The sequence below is a fragment of the Dryobates pubescens genome, chromosome 8 (genome assembly GCF_014839835.1).
Source record: "Dryobates pubescens isolate bDryPub1 chromosome 8, bDryPub1.pri, whole genome shotgun sequence".
NCBI classification, from domain to species: domain Eukaryota; kingdom Metazoa; phylum Chordata; class Aves; order Piciformes; family Picidae; genus Dryobates; species Dryobates pubescens.
In genome coordinates, this window is record NC_071619.1 from 1,318,362 (window position 1) to 1,340,261 (window position 21,900).

General features: G+C 46.0%; 1 protein-coding gene across 2 annotated transcripts in view; it reads left to right on the plus strand.

Moving 5' to 3' along the window:
* The window catches only part of ATE1 (arginyltransferase 1), an 85,197-nt gene that overhangs the window by 26,164 nt on the left and 37,133 nt on the right, over positions 1–21,900 (plus strand). For both annotated transcript variants that reach the window (XM_054163506.1, XM_054163507.1), the window contains exons 9-10: positions 2,596–2,777; positions 7,024–7,123. In XM_054163506.1, the coding sequence (XP_054019481.1) occupies positions 2,596–2,777; positions 7,024–7,123 (282 nt within the window). The remainder of the gene's footprint in view (positions 1–2,595; positions 2,778–7,023; positions 7,124–21,900) is intronic.

The following is a 21,900-nucleotide window of genomic DNA, read 5'->3' on the forward strand; positions in this document are numbered from 1 at the left end:
GTCTGGAGGAGGGCCACGGAAATGATCAGGGGCTGGAGCACCTCTGCTACAAGGACAGGCTGAGGGAGCCGGGGGTGTTCAGCCTGGAGAGGAGAAGGCTCCAGGGAATCACAGAATCACAGACCTCATAGCAGCCTGCTAGTACCTGAAGGGGGCTACAAGAAGGATGGAGAGAGACTGTTTGCAAAGGCCTGCAGAGACAGGACCAGGGGCAATGCCTTCAAACTGGAGAAGAGCAGATTTAGATTGGCTGTTAGGAGCAGGTTCTTTACCCTGAGGGTGGTGGAACACTGGAACAGGTTGCCCAGGGAGGTGGTTGAGACCCCATCCCTGGAGATATTCAAGGTGAGGCTGGACAGAGCTCTGGGCAACCTGATCTAGTTGAGGATGTCCCTGCTGAGTGCAGAGGGGGTTGGACCTTTGGAGATCCCTTCCAGCCCATTCTGTGATTCTATGAAATCATGGGAGCCAAGTATTTGAGAGAGTGGAGAAAGCACAATACTTAGAAGCATCACAAAGGATTCCATTGTGTGAGAAGCTTTTCTAAGGAGAAGGAAAATGTTACTTTATAAAACTTGTGGTTAGCATCATGGAGATCCCTGAACAGCTTTCCTGACATCAGCACTGTGCTGGTCATGTTTGTCACAGAGCACCACCTCTTATGATCAGGACAAAGAGCTGCAGTTTGTGCTTTACTAGATATTCTTAACTGCTGCTAATACTTCATTCTGCAGAGGTCTGGTGGGTCACACACAGCCACAGCATTCATTTAACTTCAGAAGACTTGGAGTGAAAATCTTTTCCATGTTAGCTTAGACTGTCTCTTCTAACATTCATTAAATCCTGCATGATGAAGTTTTGACAGAGAAAGCAAATCTGGTTTAACTGAAACTACTCAAGCCAGTCTGCATTCTATTACCAATCAAGCCCCTCCTTGGCTTGCAGATGGTTCATTTTTTCCCTGTCACTGGCTGCACCCTTGGAGCAGAGAAGACAACTTAACCTGTGCTGAGATAAAACTAGATGAGATCTCTTACTGGGTTGAAAGTTTCACTACTGACCATGGGATTTCATCAGGCTCTGCTGAAAAGCTGAGGATGTTGTATGAAACCCTAAGTGTTGAATCAGTAACCTTTACCTGAATGAGAACAAGCTCAGTTTAACGTCTTGGTATCCAAGCTTAACAGGCTTGTGTGCTGCAGATCTTGCTCTCCAAGCTTTGGCTGTTTCACTTTGACACACTCTGTGGCTCCATAGCCAGCTTTCTGCCTTAGAACCATCCAAAAATGCAAATGTTTGTTGTTGTGTGCCCTTGGTTTTGGGGCTTACTGCTTGGGTAAGGCAGTTGAAGTGGCCTTTCTTCACGTGCCTGCTTTCCTTTGACACATGTGGTACCGGTTAGAATGCCTTCTCCTGCCCATCATCTCTTCAGTCTACGCTACTGTATCAAAATACTTGATTAAACCCACCTCCTGTCCTTGTAATGCAAACCAGTTGGTGAGAGTAGGCAACATTGTCAGATTTATTGAGTGAGAAGCAGCTTTCTGAAGCTCTGGCAATGCGGAGCAAAACATGACTAGATGGATAATTAAGTTGAGCGCAGTGGAATTCAGGATTAAAGTGAAGTTTGACGTGGGAGAAAGCATGGCATGCCAAAATGGCTTGTGTAATACACTTGAAATTAGGAGATCATTTTCTTCTTTATTTGAAGCATCACTTTCTGGCTCAGGGTGCTTCCCCCTGTCTGGAGGCAGCCCTGAATGCACAGCACACAACAGCAGTGTTTTTGCAGAAGGTATTCTGGTGTGGGCTGCTGGAGGAGGACGTTCCACAGATTCTCTTGCAGCACAGTTTCAGGTTGTTAGGTAAAAGATGGTTTGTTGGTCATAAAGAGTAAACCTCACACAGAGCAAACTGTTCAGTTCTGTTTACAAATGGTCTTCACAAGCAGTTTTTGAGAGGTGTCCCTGCCCATGCCAGGGAGGTTGGGTTAGATGATCTCGGAGGTCTCTTCCAGCCTAAGCCATTCTATGCATTTTCATGGCTGCTTTGAGAGACTGAATTTCTCTGGCTTCTAGTACCTAAGGGCTTGGGGGAGAGAAACAGCAGCATTCTTGTACAAAGTGTTGGGGGAAGGAGGTAGCCACAGCCAGCTTGGGGAAGTGCCAGAGAGAGGGAAATGTCTGTGTTTTACCTTTCTTTGGGCTTCATCTCATGTTGAAGAGTAAGTCAGTCAAATAAAGGGTATCTGCAGGATGTGTTTGCATGTAGTAATGCATTAACAACTTGATGAATCATGTTCTTTATCATGTCAGTGCTATCAGTGCCAGATGGCAGAGGCTGTGTGCAGAGCTGTTGGGGATGTCTGATGTGTAGAGTTTGTGGCTTATGAGTAGAGTGCAGGTTGAAAATGATACCATGAGCTACCATTGTTTGCCCTGCTTCTCAAATGCCTTTTTTCCTTTCTCTGGTGATGGAGAGCAGGAGTAATTTCCCTGGGTGTTTAACTTTTGTGTTTAAAATGATTTCTCACCTAGTTTGCATGCTGGAAGCCTACCTGGCAGGCAATTACATCCCTCTTTTGTTTTCACTTAGGCAGAGAATGCACCAGATGGACCAGAATGTGGCTATGGTTCTTTCCACCAGCAGTACTGGCTGGATGGGAAGATAATTGCTGTTGGTGTGATTGATGTCCTGCCCTACTGCGTGTCCTCTGTCTATCTGTACTATGATCCAGACTACGCTTTCTTGTCGCTGGGAGTCTACTCTGCGCTCCGGTAAGAGGATGTTTTTATTGCCTGCTTAGCCCCAGTATCAATTCTCACTCTTTGTTTTTAAGCTTGGGCTTCTCTTCCCAGTCTGAAGTTACACTGGTAACACCATCCCCAGCAAAGTATTTGTGGTGTGGTTTTTCTTCCTTTTACTTCTCCACAGTCACTTGCATTGTAGGTAAGTTTGTAACTGCCACCCTTGACTAGGATTGTGTCTTTCTAGCTAGCTAAATGTTTTCAAGGATTCCAAAACCCCTCAGAAACAAAATGCCAACTTTTTATTGCCCCTGAAAGTAATTTAGTATTGCTTGCTTTCAGCAGGAAAAGCGCCCCCCCCCCCCCTTTTTTTCCCTTTTGAATAGAAATAATTTCTCCCTTGACCTTTTTCTTAGCCCAGTCACCAAATGAAATTAATCACTTTTATAGTTTTGTGCAGATGGAGATCATAAATAACAGAGTACCTAAAACCTGTTGTCTTCTGAATTAGTAGTCTCCTGCTGTACTAGCACTAAGTGTATTTTGCAGTCATGTTAATCTCATTATCTTTGTCTTTAGAAGGGCTGACTGGGAGAGTAATCCTATGAATTTTAAAGCCTTAAATTAACCATCAGCCTAGTCTTGCAGAACAGTAGGAATAGTGAGTAATGCTTTTCACTCTGAATGAGACTTGGATGCTAAATTGCCAGTTACTGTTGCTCTTCCCTAAGCCATTTTATGATTCCATCACCATTATTAGGAGAGCAAAAAGAGTGCAACTGCTTGGGCATGTCCATTTGTTTCTTAGCTTTCTTGCTTCTCTGTTTACATGAAGTAGTCTGTGATTAATGTAACTCTTGCTGGGGCATCTCCAGAGGTCTCTGTCTAAAACAGAGTCTGAGTTAATCATTTTTCTGAAGCATTCAATGATTTATCAAGGGTTAGGGCTGGGCTGGCCACTTCAGCAAGTGACAGACCCTCTCTGTTAACCAAAGAGTGGAGAAGGGGAGATCAGCTCATCTTCAAACTGTTGAAGAGAATGAAGTCTGTTCTGGCTCAGACCAGGACACAGCTTTACAAAATTCATCAGGATATTAAAATGCAGGGAAAAAAGTTGCAACTTCTGTGATTCTTAGAAATGATTCTTTTCTCTGTCTATTACTGGTCTAGGTTTGTAGACTCTGTATTAGATATGCTAGATACTTGAAACTAGGCTGATGGGGCTTTGTTTGTGTTTCTCCCATGCAAGGTGAACATGCAGCTTAAAACACTAAGTCCCCCTGAGAGGTGTGTGTTAGTGTTTGTATAGGAGACATCATTCTGTGTAGCTGCCACAATCCATCTGAATGCTTGAAATGACTTAAAATGTTCTCCACAATAAATACCAAACTTGTTAGGTCCAACACGTGTGTGTGGCTCCGCCAGTGAGAAAGCAGCTTATAAATTCTGCAGCACTCAAGGCAAGAAAAATGAGTTCCCAGCAGTCTTAGAGGGAGCCAGCCTCCTTTTTCTTCTTTTAAAAAGAGGAAAAAATAAAAAATGAAAAGAAGTAGGAAGGCTTTAGGAAGTTGCAGAGGAATCTGATACCTTCAAAGCTGTTGCCAATTTTACTCCGAGGAGCTTAAACTGCGTTGCAGTGCTGTCACTTCCACTTCATGCTGCATGGAGAATTTTTGCTGCTGAGTTGTAGAAAGGATGGGATTTGAAGATCACTTGCAGTATGTAGGCATGTAAGTGAAGAAGGAGGGGAGAAGCAGCTACTTGAGAAGGAGCCAAGGATTACCAAAGTGAAAAATTGCTCAAGAACTAGCGGGCGATTCTCGCTCTTGTTTGCAGGGAAACGTTAAACCTTCACCCTACAGCCTCCAGTCATGGAAAGCAGGCAGGCTCAGGATTCATAACCTCTGTTTGGGTGGAGGACAAATAGCTGAGTTGATTTTGGAGCTGGATTATGTAGCACTGAAATATGAAGTCTGAGTTTTGTATTGATGCAAGGAGTCCAAGTCTTCCTCACCAGCTGCCTGCTCTTGCCCAGCACTAACAACCGTTGCAGCTCTGCAGATCTAATGTCATAGAATTAACCAGGCTGGAAAAGTCCTCAGAGATCATCAAGTCCAACCTATTGCCTAACACCTCCTGACAACTAAACCATGGCTCCAAGTGCCACATCCAGTCTGTTACACCTCCAGGGACAGTGACTCCACCACTTCCCTGGGCAGCCCATTCCAACAGCCAGTCACTCTTTCTGGGAAGAACTTTCTCCTCCCCTCCAGCCTAAACTTCCTCTGGCACAGCTTGAGACTGTGTCCTCTTGTTCTGGTTGCCTGGGAGAAGAGGCCAACCCCCACCTGGCTACAACCTCCTTCCAGGTAGTTGTAGAGAGCAATAAGGTCTCCCCTGAGCCTCCTCTTCTCCAGGCTAAGCACCCCCAGCTCCCTCAGTCTCTCCTCATAGGGCTGTGCTCAAGACTTCTCACCTTGACCTTTCAGTCTCATAACTGAAAGCTTTACTGGAAGGTATTTGCAAGTCTGTAGTCCCTTTTCCACAGGAAACATTTAGCTGGAGAGAAAGCAGGTGAGTGTGTGTTATGCCATAGAGTGACTCCTCAGTGCTGCTCCTGGTGTAGGCAGATGGAGTTGGCGGATGAGAAGGCTATTTTGGCACCCCTCAAATAAAGCCTTGCCTAGAGTGGGGTTGGCATATCACTGCAGTGCAGGTGAGGACACTGGCTGTAGTTCTAAGCAAGCTAGCTTTGCTAGCACATGCATTCTCTTGCCCATGGTAAGGCTTGCTGCTGGAGCACATTTTTTACCTCCTCACATTATGGTTTATTTATTTCACTGCCTGTTCACTTTGAGTCTTTGTTTTGTCCCATCAGGGAGTCTAGTCCAATTGCAAAGGCTGTTTAAGAGATTTTTTTTTTAATGCAAAGCTAATAGTTTGGAGGTTTTTATGTTTCATTGTTGTTGGTTTTTTTTCTCCCTATAATGTTCCAGGTTTTTAAGATAGTTGTTTTAATCAAGTGCAGGATAATCTGCATGCAATGGTGGAGTGACTTGACTTCATGCCACATCTCAGAGATTATGTATTTGAAGCTCATATTTGCATGTTTGATTATCATATTTGATGATACTTGAGGTCCCTTCCAACCCTGACAATTTCATGATGCTGGTTTTGGTAGCACCTGAATCTCCTTTCTGGAGTCTCTTCCATTTCCCTGTATTTGAAGTCAGGGAGGTTTTTCCTTCCAGACATTCTCCTTTTTGAATGGCTCTTTACAGGTATGGGCTCCTAACAAACTGGTGATCATCTCAGCAAACTCTGCAACTGGATGGGCTGCAGTACATTTAAACACCTTACTACTAAAAGTATTAAGTGCTAAAACAACCCCAGGGTTTGTATGTGCTTCCTATATGCCTCTGCAGAGATCCTCCTATGCCTTCAGCACTGGAAGTGGGAGCCAGCATCCTTGTTTCAGCAAACTCTTGCAGAGCTGAACAGCAGAGTTACAAAAGGTGTAAAAATGAGCACTGCAGTGGAAATGGGATGAGGCACTTGGTGCCATGGTTCAGTTGTTCAGATGGTGCTGGGTGATAGGTTAGACTGGATGATCTTGAAGGTCTTTTCCAGCCTGGTTAATTCTGTATTTGTCATCCTCTTACTTCCATGTGCCAATAAATTACCCACCCACACACTTCCTTTTGGACTACATGGATGCTTCTCCTTCAGAAGAGATGAGACAAATCCTGCAGTCAGCCATGGGAGAGGTGCAGAGTGCCCTTTGTTGAATACAGATGGATGGTCTTATGGTCTGGAGTGGGAATTTGCTAGAATGCAAAGCGTAGGACAGCCAAGAGGCTGCTCCTGGAAGCTTGTTTTTGAAATGTTCTCTGCCCTTTTCCTGAGCCATGTTCCTGACTCTGTCTGCAATGCCTGGGCCAGGTTGCTGCAGCATCCCAGGGGGCATGAATAGTAACAAGAAATCTGTTGGAGACTCTCAGTCACTTCTGTTTGTGTTTGAAGTCAAGACAAAATGCAGAATGAAAGTGCTCTTAAATCTGACTTGGTGTTTTGCATTTGTTTCTATTAAGCTTTAATTTTCCCTTTTATTGCCTTTGGGATCTTTTTAAACCTGAATTTTGAGTTTATTATCTTCTTTTTTCTTTGATTGAAGTCTGGTGATCTGAAATAAGTTAAGAGCTGTAAAATGTGAAGAGGCAAAATGAATGTAAGGGTTGTATTCTAAAGCAATTTGTCTTTCCTTTCCTTTTCACAGGGAAATTGCTTTTACCAGGCAACTCCATGAGAAAGCTCCTGAGCTCTGTTTTTATTACATGGGTTTCTACATCCATTCGTGCCCCAAAATGAGATACAAGGTAAAGTGTGGTTTGACTGATTTCCACAGTGTGCTATCCATCAAATCAGTTGACAGTGTTCACAGTAATATCATCTTTTCTAGTTGTCAGGTTGGATTTAAGGGGAGCCTTTACATGGTTAAATTTGAATGTTAGTTACTATTTGACTTGGCTTAGGGTTAAATTTCTTTTCAATTCAGCTGCATGTGGTATTTATTACAAGTTGGCTTAAAAGCAGTTCACATGGAGAGGTTTTCAAGGCTGTGAGACAATGGTTTGTCATTTGGTTACCTGACTATCTCATGTTTACAGTATAGTGTCCAACAGACTACAGTTCTCCCTCTTTTAGGTTTGTGTGTTTGTGGATCTGTTGCTCAGTGACTGTAGGCAGTGATAAGATAAGACCCTCCATGGTCTTGGCTGCTCCTGGGTTTTGCTGCTTTGTTTTTTCTTGTCAGAGTTGGGGGATTTGCTCAGCTGCTGAAACCAATGAGGAGCTACCTTAGCAACAACTTAAAGCCAGGTAGCAGGTTGCTGAAGACAGGATCAGAGAATCCAAAGAACGTTTAGGGCAACCAGTCTGTCACCAGAGCTCCTTTGTAAGCCCTGTTGCCTTGACCTCAGTTTAAACTTGGGTGTCTCCCTTCTGTGTGTGTTGGCTCTTGTGACTGTGGGACCTTTGCTTTGCAGATGTGTCACTGCTTTTTGAATCATGTGATGCAATCCCAGGGTGCTGAACACTGACAGGCATTTACACATAACCACAGCTCTCTGGTAATCCTGTGGAAAGAGGACATAGCTCATGGAATCTGGAGAAAGAGCTGCAGTGATTTCTCTTTTATTCTTCAGGGTGTTAAACATCTGCAGTGCTTTCAACTAGCTTTCAAAGAGCTAAAAGATTGTGAGGCTCAAAGTGATGACTGTATAGGAAAAAACATCCTGGGCTGCAGCAAGAGAAGTGTGGCCAGCAGGGCCAGGGAGGGGATTCTCCCCCTCTGCTCCACTCTGCTGAGACCCCACCTGGAGCACTGTGTCCAGTTCTGGAGCCGCTGTTACAGGAAGGATCTGGAGGTGCTGGAAGGTGTCCAGAGAAGGGCCACGAGGATGAACAGAGGGCTGGAGCTGCTCTGCTCTGAGGACAGACTGAAGGAATTGAGGGAGTTGGGGCTGTTCAGTCTGGAGAAGAGAAGGCTCCCAGGAGACCTTCTTGTGGCCTTCCAGTATCTGAAGGGGGCTACGAGGAATCTGGGGAGGGACTTTCTAGGGTGTCAGGGAGTGATAGGACTGGGGGGTATGGAACAAAACTATTATTGCATTGCATTATCTGCATCTGCTGGCCAAACAAATTGAATGAATTTGAGGGAAGAAAGTCACAGAATCACACATGGAAGGTTTTGCTTTATTCCAGTATAATAGAGATGTCAGAGGCTCCCTTCCCTTAATATTAGTGTGGAAGAATGACAGGTTATAGGGAACTGTTGTTAAACTGTCAAGTAAGCAAATTCAGTAAGAGGAAGGAGGTGAAGAGCAGCTAACCACTGGTAATTTTCTTTGCCAATTGTTTGTCCCAGGATGTTTGGAAGTGGTGGCTAGGGACAGCATCACAGCAGTGTTTCAGTGAGAACAGATGCATGCTAGATATATTTACAGTGAAGCTGCAGGCTTTTGGAAATCTTGGAGGTTTTCCTCCTCCTAGTCCCAGGTTGTGAGCAGAGGAAATGCCTAAGCTGACATTCCTGTTTGGGGTTTTTGATGGAAGCACAGAACTATAGGTTTGTACTGTGCAGCTGTCTCCCTTCCTGCTGACTGAGGAGGGATAGCTGATGAACTGGGATATATAAGGAGCAGTGACTTCGTGATGTTGATTTAAGGAGTCTGTCACTGTGCATGGAGTGAAACTCGGCCTTCTGTCAAAGACCTGGCTGGAGTAACGGGATCTGGGCAATGAACTGTTACACTGCAGGCCAGGGCTGCATCAGTGCTGTGCACTTGAGGACATAGCTGGGTGGTTTGGATTTAAATATACATGACTGCTAGGCTGGAGGCACAGATATCCAACAGCAAGCCTTAAAGCCTTGTTCTGCAGGGGCACTTTCTTGGAGTGCCAGCTCTCTTCTGGATTCTAACTTGCTGTGGTTGTAACACGAGAGTCAAGCATCTCTCCTTGAAGCACTGCTGCTAGGGGATCACGTATGCAGACATCTGGGCTGCATGTAGGAGCATCAAATCCCTGAATCACAGAATGGTTTGGGTTGGAAGGGACCTTTAAAGGTCATCTAGCCCAACCCCCCCTGCAGTCAGCAGGGACATCCCCAATTAGAACAGGTTGCTCAGAGCCCTGTCCTGCCTGACCTAGAATGTTTGCAGGGCTGGGGCATCTGCCACCTGTCTGGGCAACCTGGGCAGGGTTTCACCACTTCAGTTGTAAAACATTTTCTTCCTCAGTCCTGCTCTAAGTCTACCCCTTTTTAGATTAGAGCTTTTGGTTTGTTCCCTTTGTGCTGTCAAACAGGCACTGCTACAAAGTCTGTCCCCATCTTTCCTTCAGGCCCCCTGTAAGTACTGAAAGGCCACCCTAAGGGCTCCCTGAAGCCTTCTCTTCTCCAGGCTGAACAGCCTCAACTCTCTCAGCCTGGCCTCACAGCAGAAAGTGCTGAAGCTCTCTGGTAATTTTTCTGGCCTCCTCTGGACCTGCTCCAGTAGGTTCACATCTTTCCTGTGCTGAAAAATCCCGGGCTGGACACAGCACTGCGGGTGGGATCTCGACAGCGATCCAGGTGGTGTCTTTGTCCTGTTGTGTGCTCTGGGGAGGTCCAAGGCATCCACAGAAGATTTTGTTGAAATTGTTTGTTTGTTTTTTCCAGTAGGATTGCTAAGATGCTTGCTTTGCTCCTTATGCAGTTCTTTAAATACTTTCTATGGCTTTGTCCTAAAAGGTTTCATTGAAGAGTCACCTTTAAGACCAGAAGGTCACTCCAGTTGCCTGCAGCACGACTGCACTGTGCAGCTGCTGAGTGTTCTTAGCCACTTCTGAGCAGGTCAGGGGCTGAACTGGCAGAGGTTGTGTTGTTAGAGGTCAGTGTGTGGCCTTTCCACCTTAAGAGTTGTATTTCCACAAATGATAACAATTTTGGGCACAAATAGTGTCTAATGCAGTGGAATCCCTGGAAGAAGAAGATCTTAAAGTCAGGATTCTTGTGGCTCAGTGACAGAGTTGGAGAATCCTGGATTTTAAGACAGGAAGGTAAGTGGTTAAAGAATATCCAACCCCATGGACTGGACCTGATTACAAAAGCCCTTCAAAATCAAGGTTGCTTTTGACTCACCATTCCCTTCCTTTTCCCCAGCAGCTTAGGTTTGTTTGCAAAGTCATTTTCACACAGTGCAGTGCTGGTGAGGTTACTTAGGCTGGGGGAAGGCAATATGTTGCAATATTAAGCTGGGTTTTAGTTCCCAGCTTCTCTTAGATTTGTTCCCATGCATATTTATGTGCTGGTAAAATAAAATCTGCATTGAACTGAGACAAAAGGGTTTCTGTAGTCCCTTTAACTATGGCAGTATGGAAAACCTCTCTGAAAAACCTTCGCCAATGGCTTTGTTCCATTATTGAGTTATTTTTTCAGGGTAGGTTGGGGTAGTACAAGATTAAAATGGTTCTGCAGAGGAATTCATGACCTTGTGGCAAAACTTCTCGGGCTCTGTCAGATGTGGTGGTTCCTACATTGGAAAATAGTCTCCTGGAAGGTTTTCCAGGACTCTAAGATGCAGTCTTCTTCAGAATGCACTTAGTCTGGGCTAAAGGAAGCATTTGGGGATGATCTTGGTCTCAGGCTTGCTTATTTTGTTGAAGTACTGTACTTTGGAATGCTTTTCAGCTAAAGCCACTTGTTTACAAACTTTAGTGAGTTACAGAGATCAGGGAACCGATTTTAGCAAGCAGCTGTAGCAGGGAGATCTTGAGAGGCTCCTGGGTGGGTTTTTTGCCCCCTCTGCTAATACTCAGTCTGTTTCAGCCCACAGCTTTCCAAGCTACAAATTTGCCTCCATGCCTCTCTTACTAAATTCCCATTTTCCAGTCCCTGCTGAACTCTTTGAGAACCTCTCTGTTCTTTCCATCAGAGCTGTTGTGGTGGGTGGCACTCGTTGTGGGGCTGTGCCTCTGGTGTCAACACGTTGGTGCGCTTGCTGCTGCGTAGCTGCCATTCAGGCCTCTGCCCGCCTTGCATCAAGCTCTCTTCTGAGGTCTGGCACTGGAAGGGATTTGTTGGTGACATTTTCTATGGGAATTTCTGGGGTTTCTGAGTTGTGGTTGGGTTTTTTTCCAGTGTCAATATTTGCATGCAAAGACAGCAGCTGGAGCAGTTACGGTTACTTGCTTTGCTTACTTGTTTTGGTCAGTGCTCTGCTTTCCCTGAAGCCTCTCCGCTGAGCTTGTAAATAGCTCTCGGTGGACTTTGAAGTGGGTAGCAAATTCTGTGTCTCCTTGCTGTGTTATCTCTGTGTCCTGGTTGAAGACCATTCTGTGATGGGAAGAGGTGTTTTGACTGAAATCTTTATCCAGACTTGTACACAGGCCAAAGTAAATGGAATTATTTCAAACAGTCTCCTTCGGTATCAAGGCATGGCCAGACTTCAGATAGATGGAATACTAGAAAGGGCTCTGAGATGTCAGGAAAGAAACAAAAGGCTGATTCAACTGTGATTAATCATTCCTGAGCTAAATACCTTGGACTGGCTGTGCTCATAAGTGGTGCCCCTGGAATTTTATGACACTGGAGAGCCAATTTCTTTGGCTGCTTTCAGGAATTTCAGCATCACTCCTGCGGCAGTGAAATGCATCTGGTGGCAGCCTGGAATTCCACATCCATGGGATCCACAAAGGTCTGGCTCATCCCTGCTTGTCCTGACTCTGAGGCTGTTTCTGACCATGGAATGTAGTTAAACTTCTCAGAAGTCTCACAGATTTGCTGTGGGAGCTGAAATGTGTGAAGGGGGGGAAAGACTTCCAATGACATCACTTCTCTTCTCCTCTTTGGTTCTGGGGTGCAAACACCCTTCTGTTTCTGTACTGGGCAGTGAACAGCTTTGTGAAGTGTAGCACTAGCTCCACACAGAGAGCTGGGGGCTTTCTTTAGCATCTCTTGCAGTTGCTACCAGCTGTCAGCCTGCTGTCCTCGCTGGTGTTGCTATTTACTCCCAGCTTATCATCTTTCCCATTATCAAAGCAGTTGGGAGGACTGGAGCTGCTCTGCTCAGGTCTGTTAGCACTCTGTACTGCTGGCCTTTCCAGGACTAATTGTGGCAGTTGTTTGGAACTGATATGCACTCAAGTTAGTACAAAACAATTTCATTTTTGTGCAGCAGGTCATAAATAGTCAACTAAACACTCTGAAAAACTCAGTACTAAACACTCTGTACTAAAAACTCAGTGCTGAGTTGTTGCTTGAAATGCTGTTTGGTTATAAAGATCTGAAATATCTTGGTCCAAAAGCCAGTATCTAAGGAAGCAATGAAAGTTCCTGCAACACAGTGGGGTCTTGGAAAGCCTGCCCCATCCCTGCCCCATCAATGATTTCTGCAGAGCTCTAACTTACCCCATATGTTCCTTCTGATGGTTTGGGTGTCTGACTGAGGTGGGGTGGGGAACCTCCTCTAAATTATATTGGGAGTTGTGGCGTTGAAACCCAGAGGGATCTTGAGAAGTCTTTTAAATATGGTGCCATGGTTTAGTTGATTAGATGGTGTTGGGTGATGGGTTGGACTTGATGATCTCAAAGGTCTTTTCCATCCCATCCCATTCCATTCTGTATGCTTGGCCAAGACTTCCCAAAGTATTTTGGGTGATTGGCTCTCAGAGTACCCTTCTGAAAGTCACATTGCTTTAATATTCCTCAAGTTGTAAGTAGCCCCAAAGGTCCTTATCTCTCCACATCCATTTTATCACCTGTGTTGTGACTAGAATATTGACTGGCTGCTTTTTGCATCTGGTAAGCCCTGTGCACTGGCCAAGTCCCCTGCCAGCTTGCTGCTCCCCACAGGATTTTTCTTTTTCTGTTTTTAACTTGTATTCCTTTGTCCCTTTCTTCCATAAAAGCTTTCTCCTTCCACCTTTCATTGTCTGGAAGACTCTGACTAACTACTTAGGGCCCACACTGAGTCAGTGAAGCTCATGTGCCTGACCAACCTGATCTCCTTCTATGATCAGGTGACCCGCCTGGTGGATGTGGGGAGGCCTGTGGATGTAGTCTACCTGGACCTCAGCAAGGCCTTTGACACCGTTCCCCATAGCAAACTCCTGGCCAAGCTGTCAGCCCATGGCTTGGATGGGAGCACACTGAGATGGGTTAGGAACTGGCTGGAGGGCCGAGCCCAGAGAGTGGTAGTGAATGGTGCCACAGCCAGCTGGCAGCCAGGCACCAGTGGTGTGCCCCAGGGATCAGTACTGGGCCCCTTGCTCTTTAACATCTTTATTGATGATCTGGATGAGGGCATTGAGTCCATCAGCAGTAAATTTGCTGACGACACCAAGCTGGGGGCAGGAGTTGATCTGCTGGAGGGTAGAGAGGCTCTGCAGAGGGACCTCGACAGGCTGGGCAGATGGGCAGAGTCCAACGGCATGAGATTTAACACATCCAAGTGCCGGGTTCTGCACATTGGCCACAGCAACCCCATGCAGAGCTACAGGCTGGGGTCAGAGTGGCTGAGAGCAGTCAGGCTGAGAGGGACCTGGGGGTGCTGGTCGACGGTAGACTGAACATGAGCCTGCAGTGTGCCCAGGCAGCTAAGAGGGCCAATGGCATCCTGGCCTGCATCGGGAACAGTGTGGCCAGCAGGAGCAGGGAGGTCATTCTGCCCCTGTACACTGCACTGGTTAGGCCGCACCTCGAGTACTGTGTCCAGTTCTGGGCCCCTCAGTTTAGGAAGGAGGTTGACTTGCTGGAACGAGTCCAGAGAAGAGCAACAAAGTTGGTGAGGGGCTTGGAACACAGCCCTGTGAGGAGAGACTGTGGGAGCTGGGGTTGCTTAGCCTGGAGAGGAGGAGACTCAGGGGTGACCTTATTGCTCTCTACAACTACCTGAAGGGAGGTTGTAGACAGGCAGAGGTTGGTCTCTTCTCCCAGGCAGCCAGTACCAGAACAAGAGGACACAGTCTCAGGCTGCGTCAGGGGAGGTTTAGGCTGGAGGTTAGGAGGAAGTTCTACACAGAGAGAGTGATTGCACATTGGAATGGGCTGCCTGGGGAGGTGGTGGAGTCACCATCACTGGAGGTGTTCAGGAGGAGACTTGATGGGGTGCTTGGTGCCGTGGGTTAGTTGTTTAGGTGGGTTGGATTGGTTGATGGGTTGGACACAATGATCTTGAAGGTCTCTTCCAACCTGGTATATTCTATTCTATTCTAAACCAAGCATGGGAGAGTGTGGGGCAGAATAGAAAGTACCATAGGTGACAAAATCTTGGTTATTTAGTTTCTGATGCAGTGCTAGTGGTAAATGCTTGCAAGTATATCATGTTTGCTCTGAACAACCTCTTTGCAAGTGCCTGAGGCCACTTGGTAAGCTGCTCTTCTCTTCAGGGTGTTTCCAGTGGGGTTGTGAGCCCTGTGTCCTCGTGAGCATCAAAAAGCAGGGGTGAAGAGATGTGCCACTCTGGATGGCCAGCAGCTGACAGGGGATTGCCACTGAGAATAGAATCACTGAAAGCAAGATGTAAGCTCCCATTGTTCTCAAAGCATGCAGAGAGAGGGAATGCAATGAATTCTTTTTGCTGTCCTGGGCTGCTGGTTTGTGCTGCAGCTGGGAAATGAGAAGAGTTTTCCCTTGGTGCAAGTGGTGAAGCTGTGCTCAGTTTCTCACAGCACTTCCAGGGTTAAAACCAGTTAGAATCCCCTTTTTTTTTGTCCATTGGAAACAAATAGAGATCCCAGCCATGTATTTTTTTCTGTTTCTCTTTAATTTATTTTTCCCTATTTAATTTTTCCTATTAGAACATTTGCAGTCAGGGCTTCTGGTTTGGTCGGTTGGAACTCCCTAGTGAAAGATGTTCACATGTCCCCAGGGCTTGCTTTTCCTAATCTTGGAAATGTGGGGTTTGTTTTATTGATTTTATTTCATTTAGTTGTTTACTTGAAGTTTGAGATGATTGAAGTGCAGCAGAACAGAAGTGCCAATGATGTGTGTGTGTGTGTGTATGCCTGGTTGCATGATTTGTAGGCTTTTATCAGGGTGGAAGGAAATGTCTGTGGTGTAGATCATAGAATTGTCAGGGTTGGAATGGACCTCAAGGATTATCCAGTCCCAACCCCCCTGCCATGGCCAGGGACACCTCACACTACAGCAGGTTGCTCACAGCCACATCCAGCCTGGCTGCAAACACCTCCAGGGATGAGGCTTCCACCACCTCCCTGGGCAACCTGTGCCAGTCTCTCACCACCCTCATGGGGAAGAACTTCTTCCTAACATCCAATCTGACTCTACTCATTTCTAGTTTTGCTCCATCCCCCCCAGTCCTATCCCTCCCTGACACCCTCAAAAGTCCCTTCCCAGCTTTCTTGTAGCCCCCTTCACATACTGGAAGGCCACAATAAGGTCTCCTTGGAGCCTTCTCTTCTCCAGACTGAACAGCCCCAACTCCCTCAGTCTGTCCTCACAGCAGAGCAGCTCCAGCCCTCTGCTCATCCTCATGGCCCTTCTCTGGACACCCTCCAGCACCTCCAGATCCTTCCTGTAATGGAGGCCCCAGACTATTGACTTACTGATTTAGTTATCATTTTGATAATGTTGATATCTGTCAGTAAAGATTCTTTATTCTGTGTGCAGCAGGGGTATGTTTGTGCATTAGGAGGGGATTACTTGTCAGAGAATCACAGAATGGTTTGAGCTGGAAGGGACCTCCAAAAGTCATCCAGTCCAACCCCCCCTGCACTTAGCAGGGACATCCTCCACTATATCAGGTTGCCCAGAGCCCTGTCCACAGCCTCACCTTGAATACCTCTGGGGATGGGGCCCCAACTACCCTCCCTGTGCAACCTGTTCCAGTGTTCCACCACCCTCATGGTGCAGAACTTGCTCCCCACAGTTCAGGTAGTCTGAAGAATATATGTGGAAGTGTGATAGAGATGATGTTAACTACTTATGTGCATCAGCAGGGATAAGTGCTGCACACAGCCTAGTTGTTACAGGAGTATTATTGACTTAAGACAACTTCCCTGTAGTGTTCCTTTAATAAATGAAATGATGAACTTTTAATTTGTGAGAAACTCAAGTAAATCTAACCTCAATTTCATACAAGGACAAGAAATATAGTTTGTTAAAAGATCATCCAGTTGTGCCTTGATGGCTTTGCTATCTCTGTCAAAAAGAGCTACTAAAAAGATTTATTCAGGATCATGTTAATAAACCTGAGGCACAGCATCCTCTGAATGGTAATAGCTGGTAGGAATTTATCCTGCCTGGTTCATGACTCTGCAGAGTCATAAATTCACTGCTTATTGCTGACTCCTCCTAAATCTTTCTTGAAGGCTTACTTGGGGGCTCCATAGCAACCATGAGCAATTAAAGTGAGAACTGTAAACTGTGAAATATATCCCCCAAAGAGATGTGGGGTTGGCTTGGCTGGGGGCTTTTTGGAGGGGGGAATGACATATTTCACAATTCATGTGTCTGTAGGTTTTCTCCTTCATCTGAGGGATGAGGAGGTCACAATTCATGGGTCAGAATTTTCCAATGGTAATTCAGTCTGGAGAAGAGAAGGCTCCAAGGAGACCTCCTTGTGGCCTTCCAGTGTCTGAAGGGGGCTACAGGAAAGCTGGGGAGGGACATTTGGGAGTGTCAGGGAGTGATAGGACTGGGGGAAATGGAGCAAAACTAGAAGTGGGGAGATTGAGATTGGATGTTAGGAAGAAGTTGTTCCCCATGAGGGTGGTGAGAGCCTGGCACAGGTTGCCCAGAGAGGTGGTGGAAGCCTTATCCCTGGAGGTGTTTGCAGCCAGGCTGGATGTGGCTGTGAGCAACCTGCTGTAGTGTGAGGTGTCCCTGGCCATGGCAGGGGGGTTGGAACTGGCTGATCTTTGAGGTCCCCTCCAGCCCTGACAATTCTGTGATTCTATAAATCTATTACTCCTTGCATGGCAGTGAGTGTAGTTTGAAAGCAAGTAACAAGTGCTGATCTGTCAGCTTCTCTTCACTTTTCTGTTGAGTTGAATCATTCCTCAGCTGCTCCTCCAACACCAGTTCACTTCATTTCTGAATCTGACTCTCTTACTGTCCTGTGGTGAATATTCCCCCAAAGGAGTGAATTTGAATGTGCAGAGATGGAGATCCTAAAATGCTATGACACAAAAGCATAAGACCCATTTGTGCCTTTCCCTTCTCCCAACACAGTCTCTGTGTGAAGTTGTTCATATCCATGACAGCTTTGAAGTGTTGGGCAAGATGTCAGCATTGTTGTGTCCTGGAGGGGAAGCATCTCTTGAAACCTGTCCCTGAGGTGTAAGTCACTGCAAGGCTGCCTGGTTTCATCTGTGCACCACATTGATTGAATCTGGATCTCTCTATTAACTTAAAACCTGGCTGCTTTTACTGTGCTCTTTCTTATTTGTGCTGTTTTGCTGGTTATATTAGCTTTAATTAGTCAATATTAGCAAGTGAATGTTGTTTGGCCTGGAAGCCAGGAGCTCCTGCTGCTGCTGGCTCTGCCATATTTCACCTTGTGGTCTTTACAGTAGGAGCTGGCTGACAAGTCAGTTAATCCACACAAGAGATGAGGTTTTTCCAGGAAAGATTTAATGGTAGATACTTTAATGAGGTCTGCTTTTACTGAGACCTCATTAATTTTACAGAGGTATCACAGCACACTGCTCTGAAGTGTTACCTTTCATCTAGATGACAATTCCTCCTTTGGAATGAGTCTTTGCTTTGTCTGAGTTTGTTTAGCTGCTGACTGTTCTGAGTCTCCAAGTGTATGACTGAGGTTCCATTATTTATCCCCAAGGCACAGTGCTTCTAACAGTCCAGTTTGCAAGAGCTCAGCATCAGTGTTTGCATTGGGAGGAGGGTCCCAGATGCCTATAGAGAGAGGTGATTTGGAGCATGGAGGGAAGAGTCAAGTGCTAGAAAACCAGAGTTTTCAAGGGCCAGGGAGGGATTATGCAGCCCTGTAGTCCATCCCCTTACTCCAGCACAAGTTCAGCTATGTTTGTGTTGACTTTCTGTTGTGGGCTGGATTGGGCCACCCAACCATTTGGAAGTTTACCCCAAGGAGTATATTTGCCACACTTACCCAGGATTTGGAAGTAAAATGGAAACCTATTGACAAAAGTAGATTAAATACAGAAGTATGAAAGGCAGTAAATGTAGACAAAACATAGTTGTTCACTGAGCGAGTCATTCGTCATTGGAGTGGGCTGCCCAGGGAGGTGGTGGAGTCACCGTCCCTGGAGGTGTTCAAGGGGAGATTGGACGTGGCACTTGGTGCCATGGTCTAGTTGTGAGGTCTGTTGGGACAGGTTGGACTTGATGATCCTTGGGGTCTCTTCCAGCCTTGGTTATACTGTGATACTGTGATATTTACAGTTCAACAACAGCACAACACCCCCTTGCACAGTAACTCAGCTCTCCCCCGCCAGAGACAAAGCCCAGAGGGATGTATTGCAGCCAGCCCCAGTTACCTCTACCTGCTGTACCTTTGCAAACCCAACCAGAAGGCAGTCTGGCAGCATGCAAGGTCAGATGCAGAGACAGAGAAGTCAGCAGTAAGCCAGAAGCAGCCCAGAGAGAGAAAATCAAGGTTGTGCTGCAAAATAGAAGAAATTCTATAGTGCAGTGGGATGAGAGAAACTAATCTAGAATTATTCTGTGTCCAGCCCCTGAGGCTGTCCATCCCTAGACTGGAATCCTCTGGGAAACCTTCTTTACAATTAAGACATCACTCTTAAAACTGTAACACTTTTAAGACCCATTGGACATATGAGCCCCAAAGGTGCAGCAAACTTCCATCTCCATGCCTTGGGGGTTATACACTTATACCTTCTTCTGCTTACTACCCTTCCCATTCAAATGATTTCCCTTAATCACAGAATCATGGAGGCTGGAAAAGACCTCTAAGATCACCAAGTCAAACCATAACCCAACTGCAAGGACCACTGAACTAATCCTCAAGTGCCACATGATGCCTAATGTTAGGCCTCTGGTCTAAAGCCCTCAGATGCTGAGGTCAGTTTCTGCTGTTTGTTTCTGTAGCTTGAGTTATTGCCGTTGTCCTACTAAAGAACCTAGTAGGCTCTGGAGGTGAAGAGAAAGAGTAGAATGGAGAAGAAAAAGGAATTTGGTGACTTACAGAGCTTTCAGAATGGGCTGAATTGGAATGTGGAGGTTTGTAAGTAAGTGGCTATGGAGTCTGGCAGGCTCTTGGATGATGCTGTGCTTTCACAAAGACTCTCTGAGGGTACTGGAGCTCTGTGAGAGATTGCACAGAGCAGAAGAGTCAACAGGGAAGTGAAATATTTTTGTGCACAGGTTCTTTTTAAATCTTTAATAAAATCAATTCCCAAAGGCTTTCAAAGGTCACCTTGCTGGGGAGGCCTAGCAAGACCTGGGAGCTTGGCAAATTGTTCTCTTTTGAGTGTGAAGTGGAAAAGAATCCGAACTCACAACCCCCCTTGCTGTTTCCAGACACTGCCCTGAAGTTTCTGTTATCATGTGAGAGGGTTAACCATTGCCAACAACTTGATTTAATTGTTTCCCACTGCATAGCTGCAGGGCTCTGAAAGGAATGAGTGTGACTGTTCTGAGTAGCTGTTTGCTCTCTCAGATACCTAGGAGAATGTTAGGATTCTTACTGGGAAGGTTTCAAGGGAAACTAGGTAGGTTTAGACTGGACATTAGGAGACATTTTTTTATGGCAAGAGTGGTCAGGGATTGGAATGTGCTGCCCAGGGAGGTGGTGGAGTCACCAGCCCTGGATATAAAGCCCTGGATATATAAAGGTGGTTTGAATGTGGTGCTTGGGGCTATGGTTTAGGGGTGAGCCTTGTAGAGCAGGTTTCTGGGTTGGACTTGGTGGTCCTGAGGGTCTCTTCCAACCTGCATGTTTCTGTGACTCTGTGAAGAGATCATATTTTTAAACAGAATGCCAGTTGCTTCCTTCCCCCTTCTTTTTCAGAGTCCAAGTCTTTTCACAAATAACACTGAGCTAGAGTGACAAAAGGGAACAAACAGAAGGGTGTGAAAATGCTTCCATTGTCACCCAGTGAAGAAGAATGGGATTGTGGAGTGAAGGGACACGGGAACCCAGTCCTCCCTTGCTCCCAGCACAGATGTGCTGCTGTTCTCTGAATGGACAGAAGACAAGCTGGGCTTTTTGTTGCCCTGATCTGTTGATTTCATTTATTTCAGATAGGAAAGGCTAATGTTGCAGAGGGCTGCTTGGTGCTAATGCAGTCAGTAATACTGAGCTGCAGTTTATTTTGAGTTCTTTTTCTTTCATTCCTTCCCTTTTAGCCCATTAATTACCATCCCGTGGTGTGCTATGAATTGCTTTTAATCACCTTTCATTCAGAGAGGAAGGTGGAGGGGTGTGAACAGCATATTTCAGGAGGCTTTGCTGCTCTTTGCATTCTCCATTTATATCATATGGAGGCAGTAAAATGCTGTAGTGCCAGCTGAGAGCCAGAGAACCTGTCCTGGGTTCTGCTCCCTGCTTCTCCATTTGGGCAGTCTGAGGATGATGTGCAGGAAGATCAGGTGGGAAGGTTTCCACAGGGAGAAGCTTTGGGGCTGCTCCAAAACAATTCCTGCTAAATTAGGTGTGGCATTGAGAAAGGATCCAAAGGACAGCACCTGTGCAGCCTAAATTATTGCAAGATGGTACTGGTTGTGTTTCTCATAAGTTGTTGTGTACTTCTAATACTGCTCAACTGGTAAGCCCTGGCTGAAGCTTGGGTTTAGAAGGTCAAATGGTTTCTTTCTCAGGGCTGTATCTGTTCTGCTGTCTGTTGCTGATGAGAGTTCGATGGATTTAGAAGCAGAAAGTGATGATCAGTGGGGAATGGTGAAGAAGCTCTGTAGATACTGTCTTCTTGTTCAGGTGGATGACTGAATTGTTAGTCCTCAAATGTCTGTACTAACAGCCCCACCTCTTGATGGAGTTGAAATTGAGAGGACATTCACCTCCTTTCCTCGGGGTGTGGGAAGCAAGCAAAAAAGATGCTAATGTTCCTTGAGCCAGTACCTATTACCTTGGCAAAGCTTCAGACTGACACAGAAGTAAAGCTAAATTCTGTGTTAAACAGGCTTTCTTCAGTCCCCTGAGGTGGCTGCATGTCTTTGAGCAACAGCAAACAAGAGTGAATGTGAACCTTCTACTGAGTCTCCTGAAGCTACAGATCCTGTTCTTTGCCTGCAGTTTATGAACTCTTTCTGGGTTTATTGCCAAGTCTTTGGCTCCTGGCTGCATTAAGTTGCTTGGATAGTGCAACACCAACAAAACACTTCCCTAAGGGGGTAGCTGGAGGGGTGGTGGTGCAGTTGGAATGTGCCATGCTTCTGCCAAGCCTCATCAGCACTGCAGCTTACCCGGGGCCCGGTGCAAGCCGCCATACCTTGAAAGAACTCTAGATGCCAGCGAGGCTGAAGAGGAGGCAGAAAAGTCTGGAAAGGCTTTTGGCAATGGTCCTTCAGATGCATAGATCTGGATGGAAGTCTTGTGGCAGTATTTATTGGCATGTGATGGCAAGTGCTGAAGTTTTTATCATGCTTGGTGCTCTGTTGTTTCATGGCAGCGCCCAAAACTGCTCTGGTGTT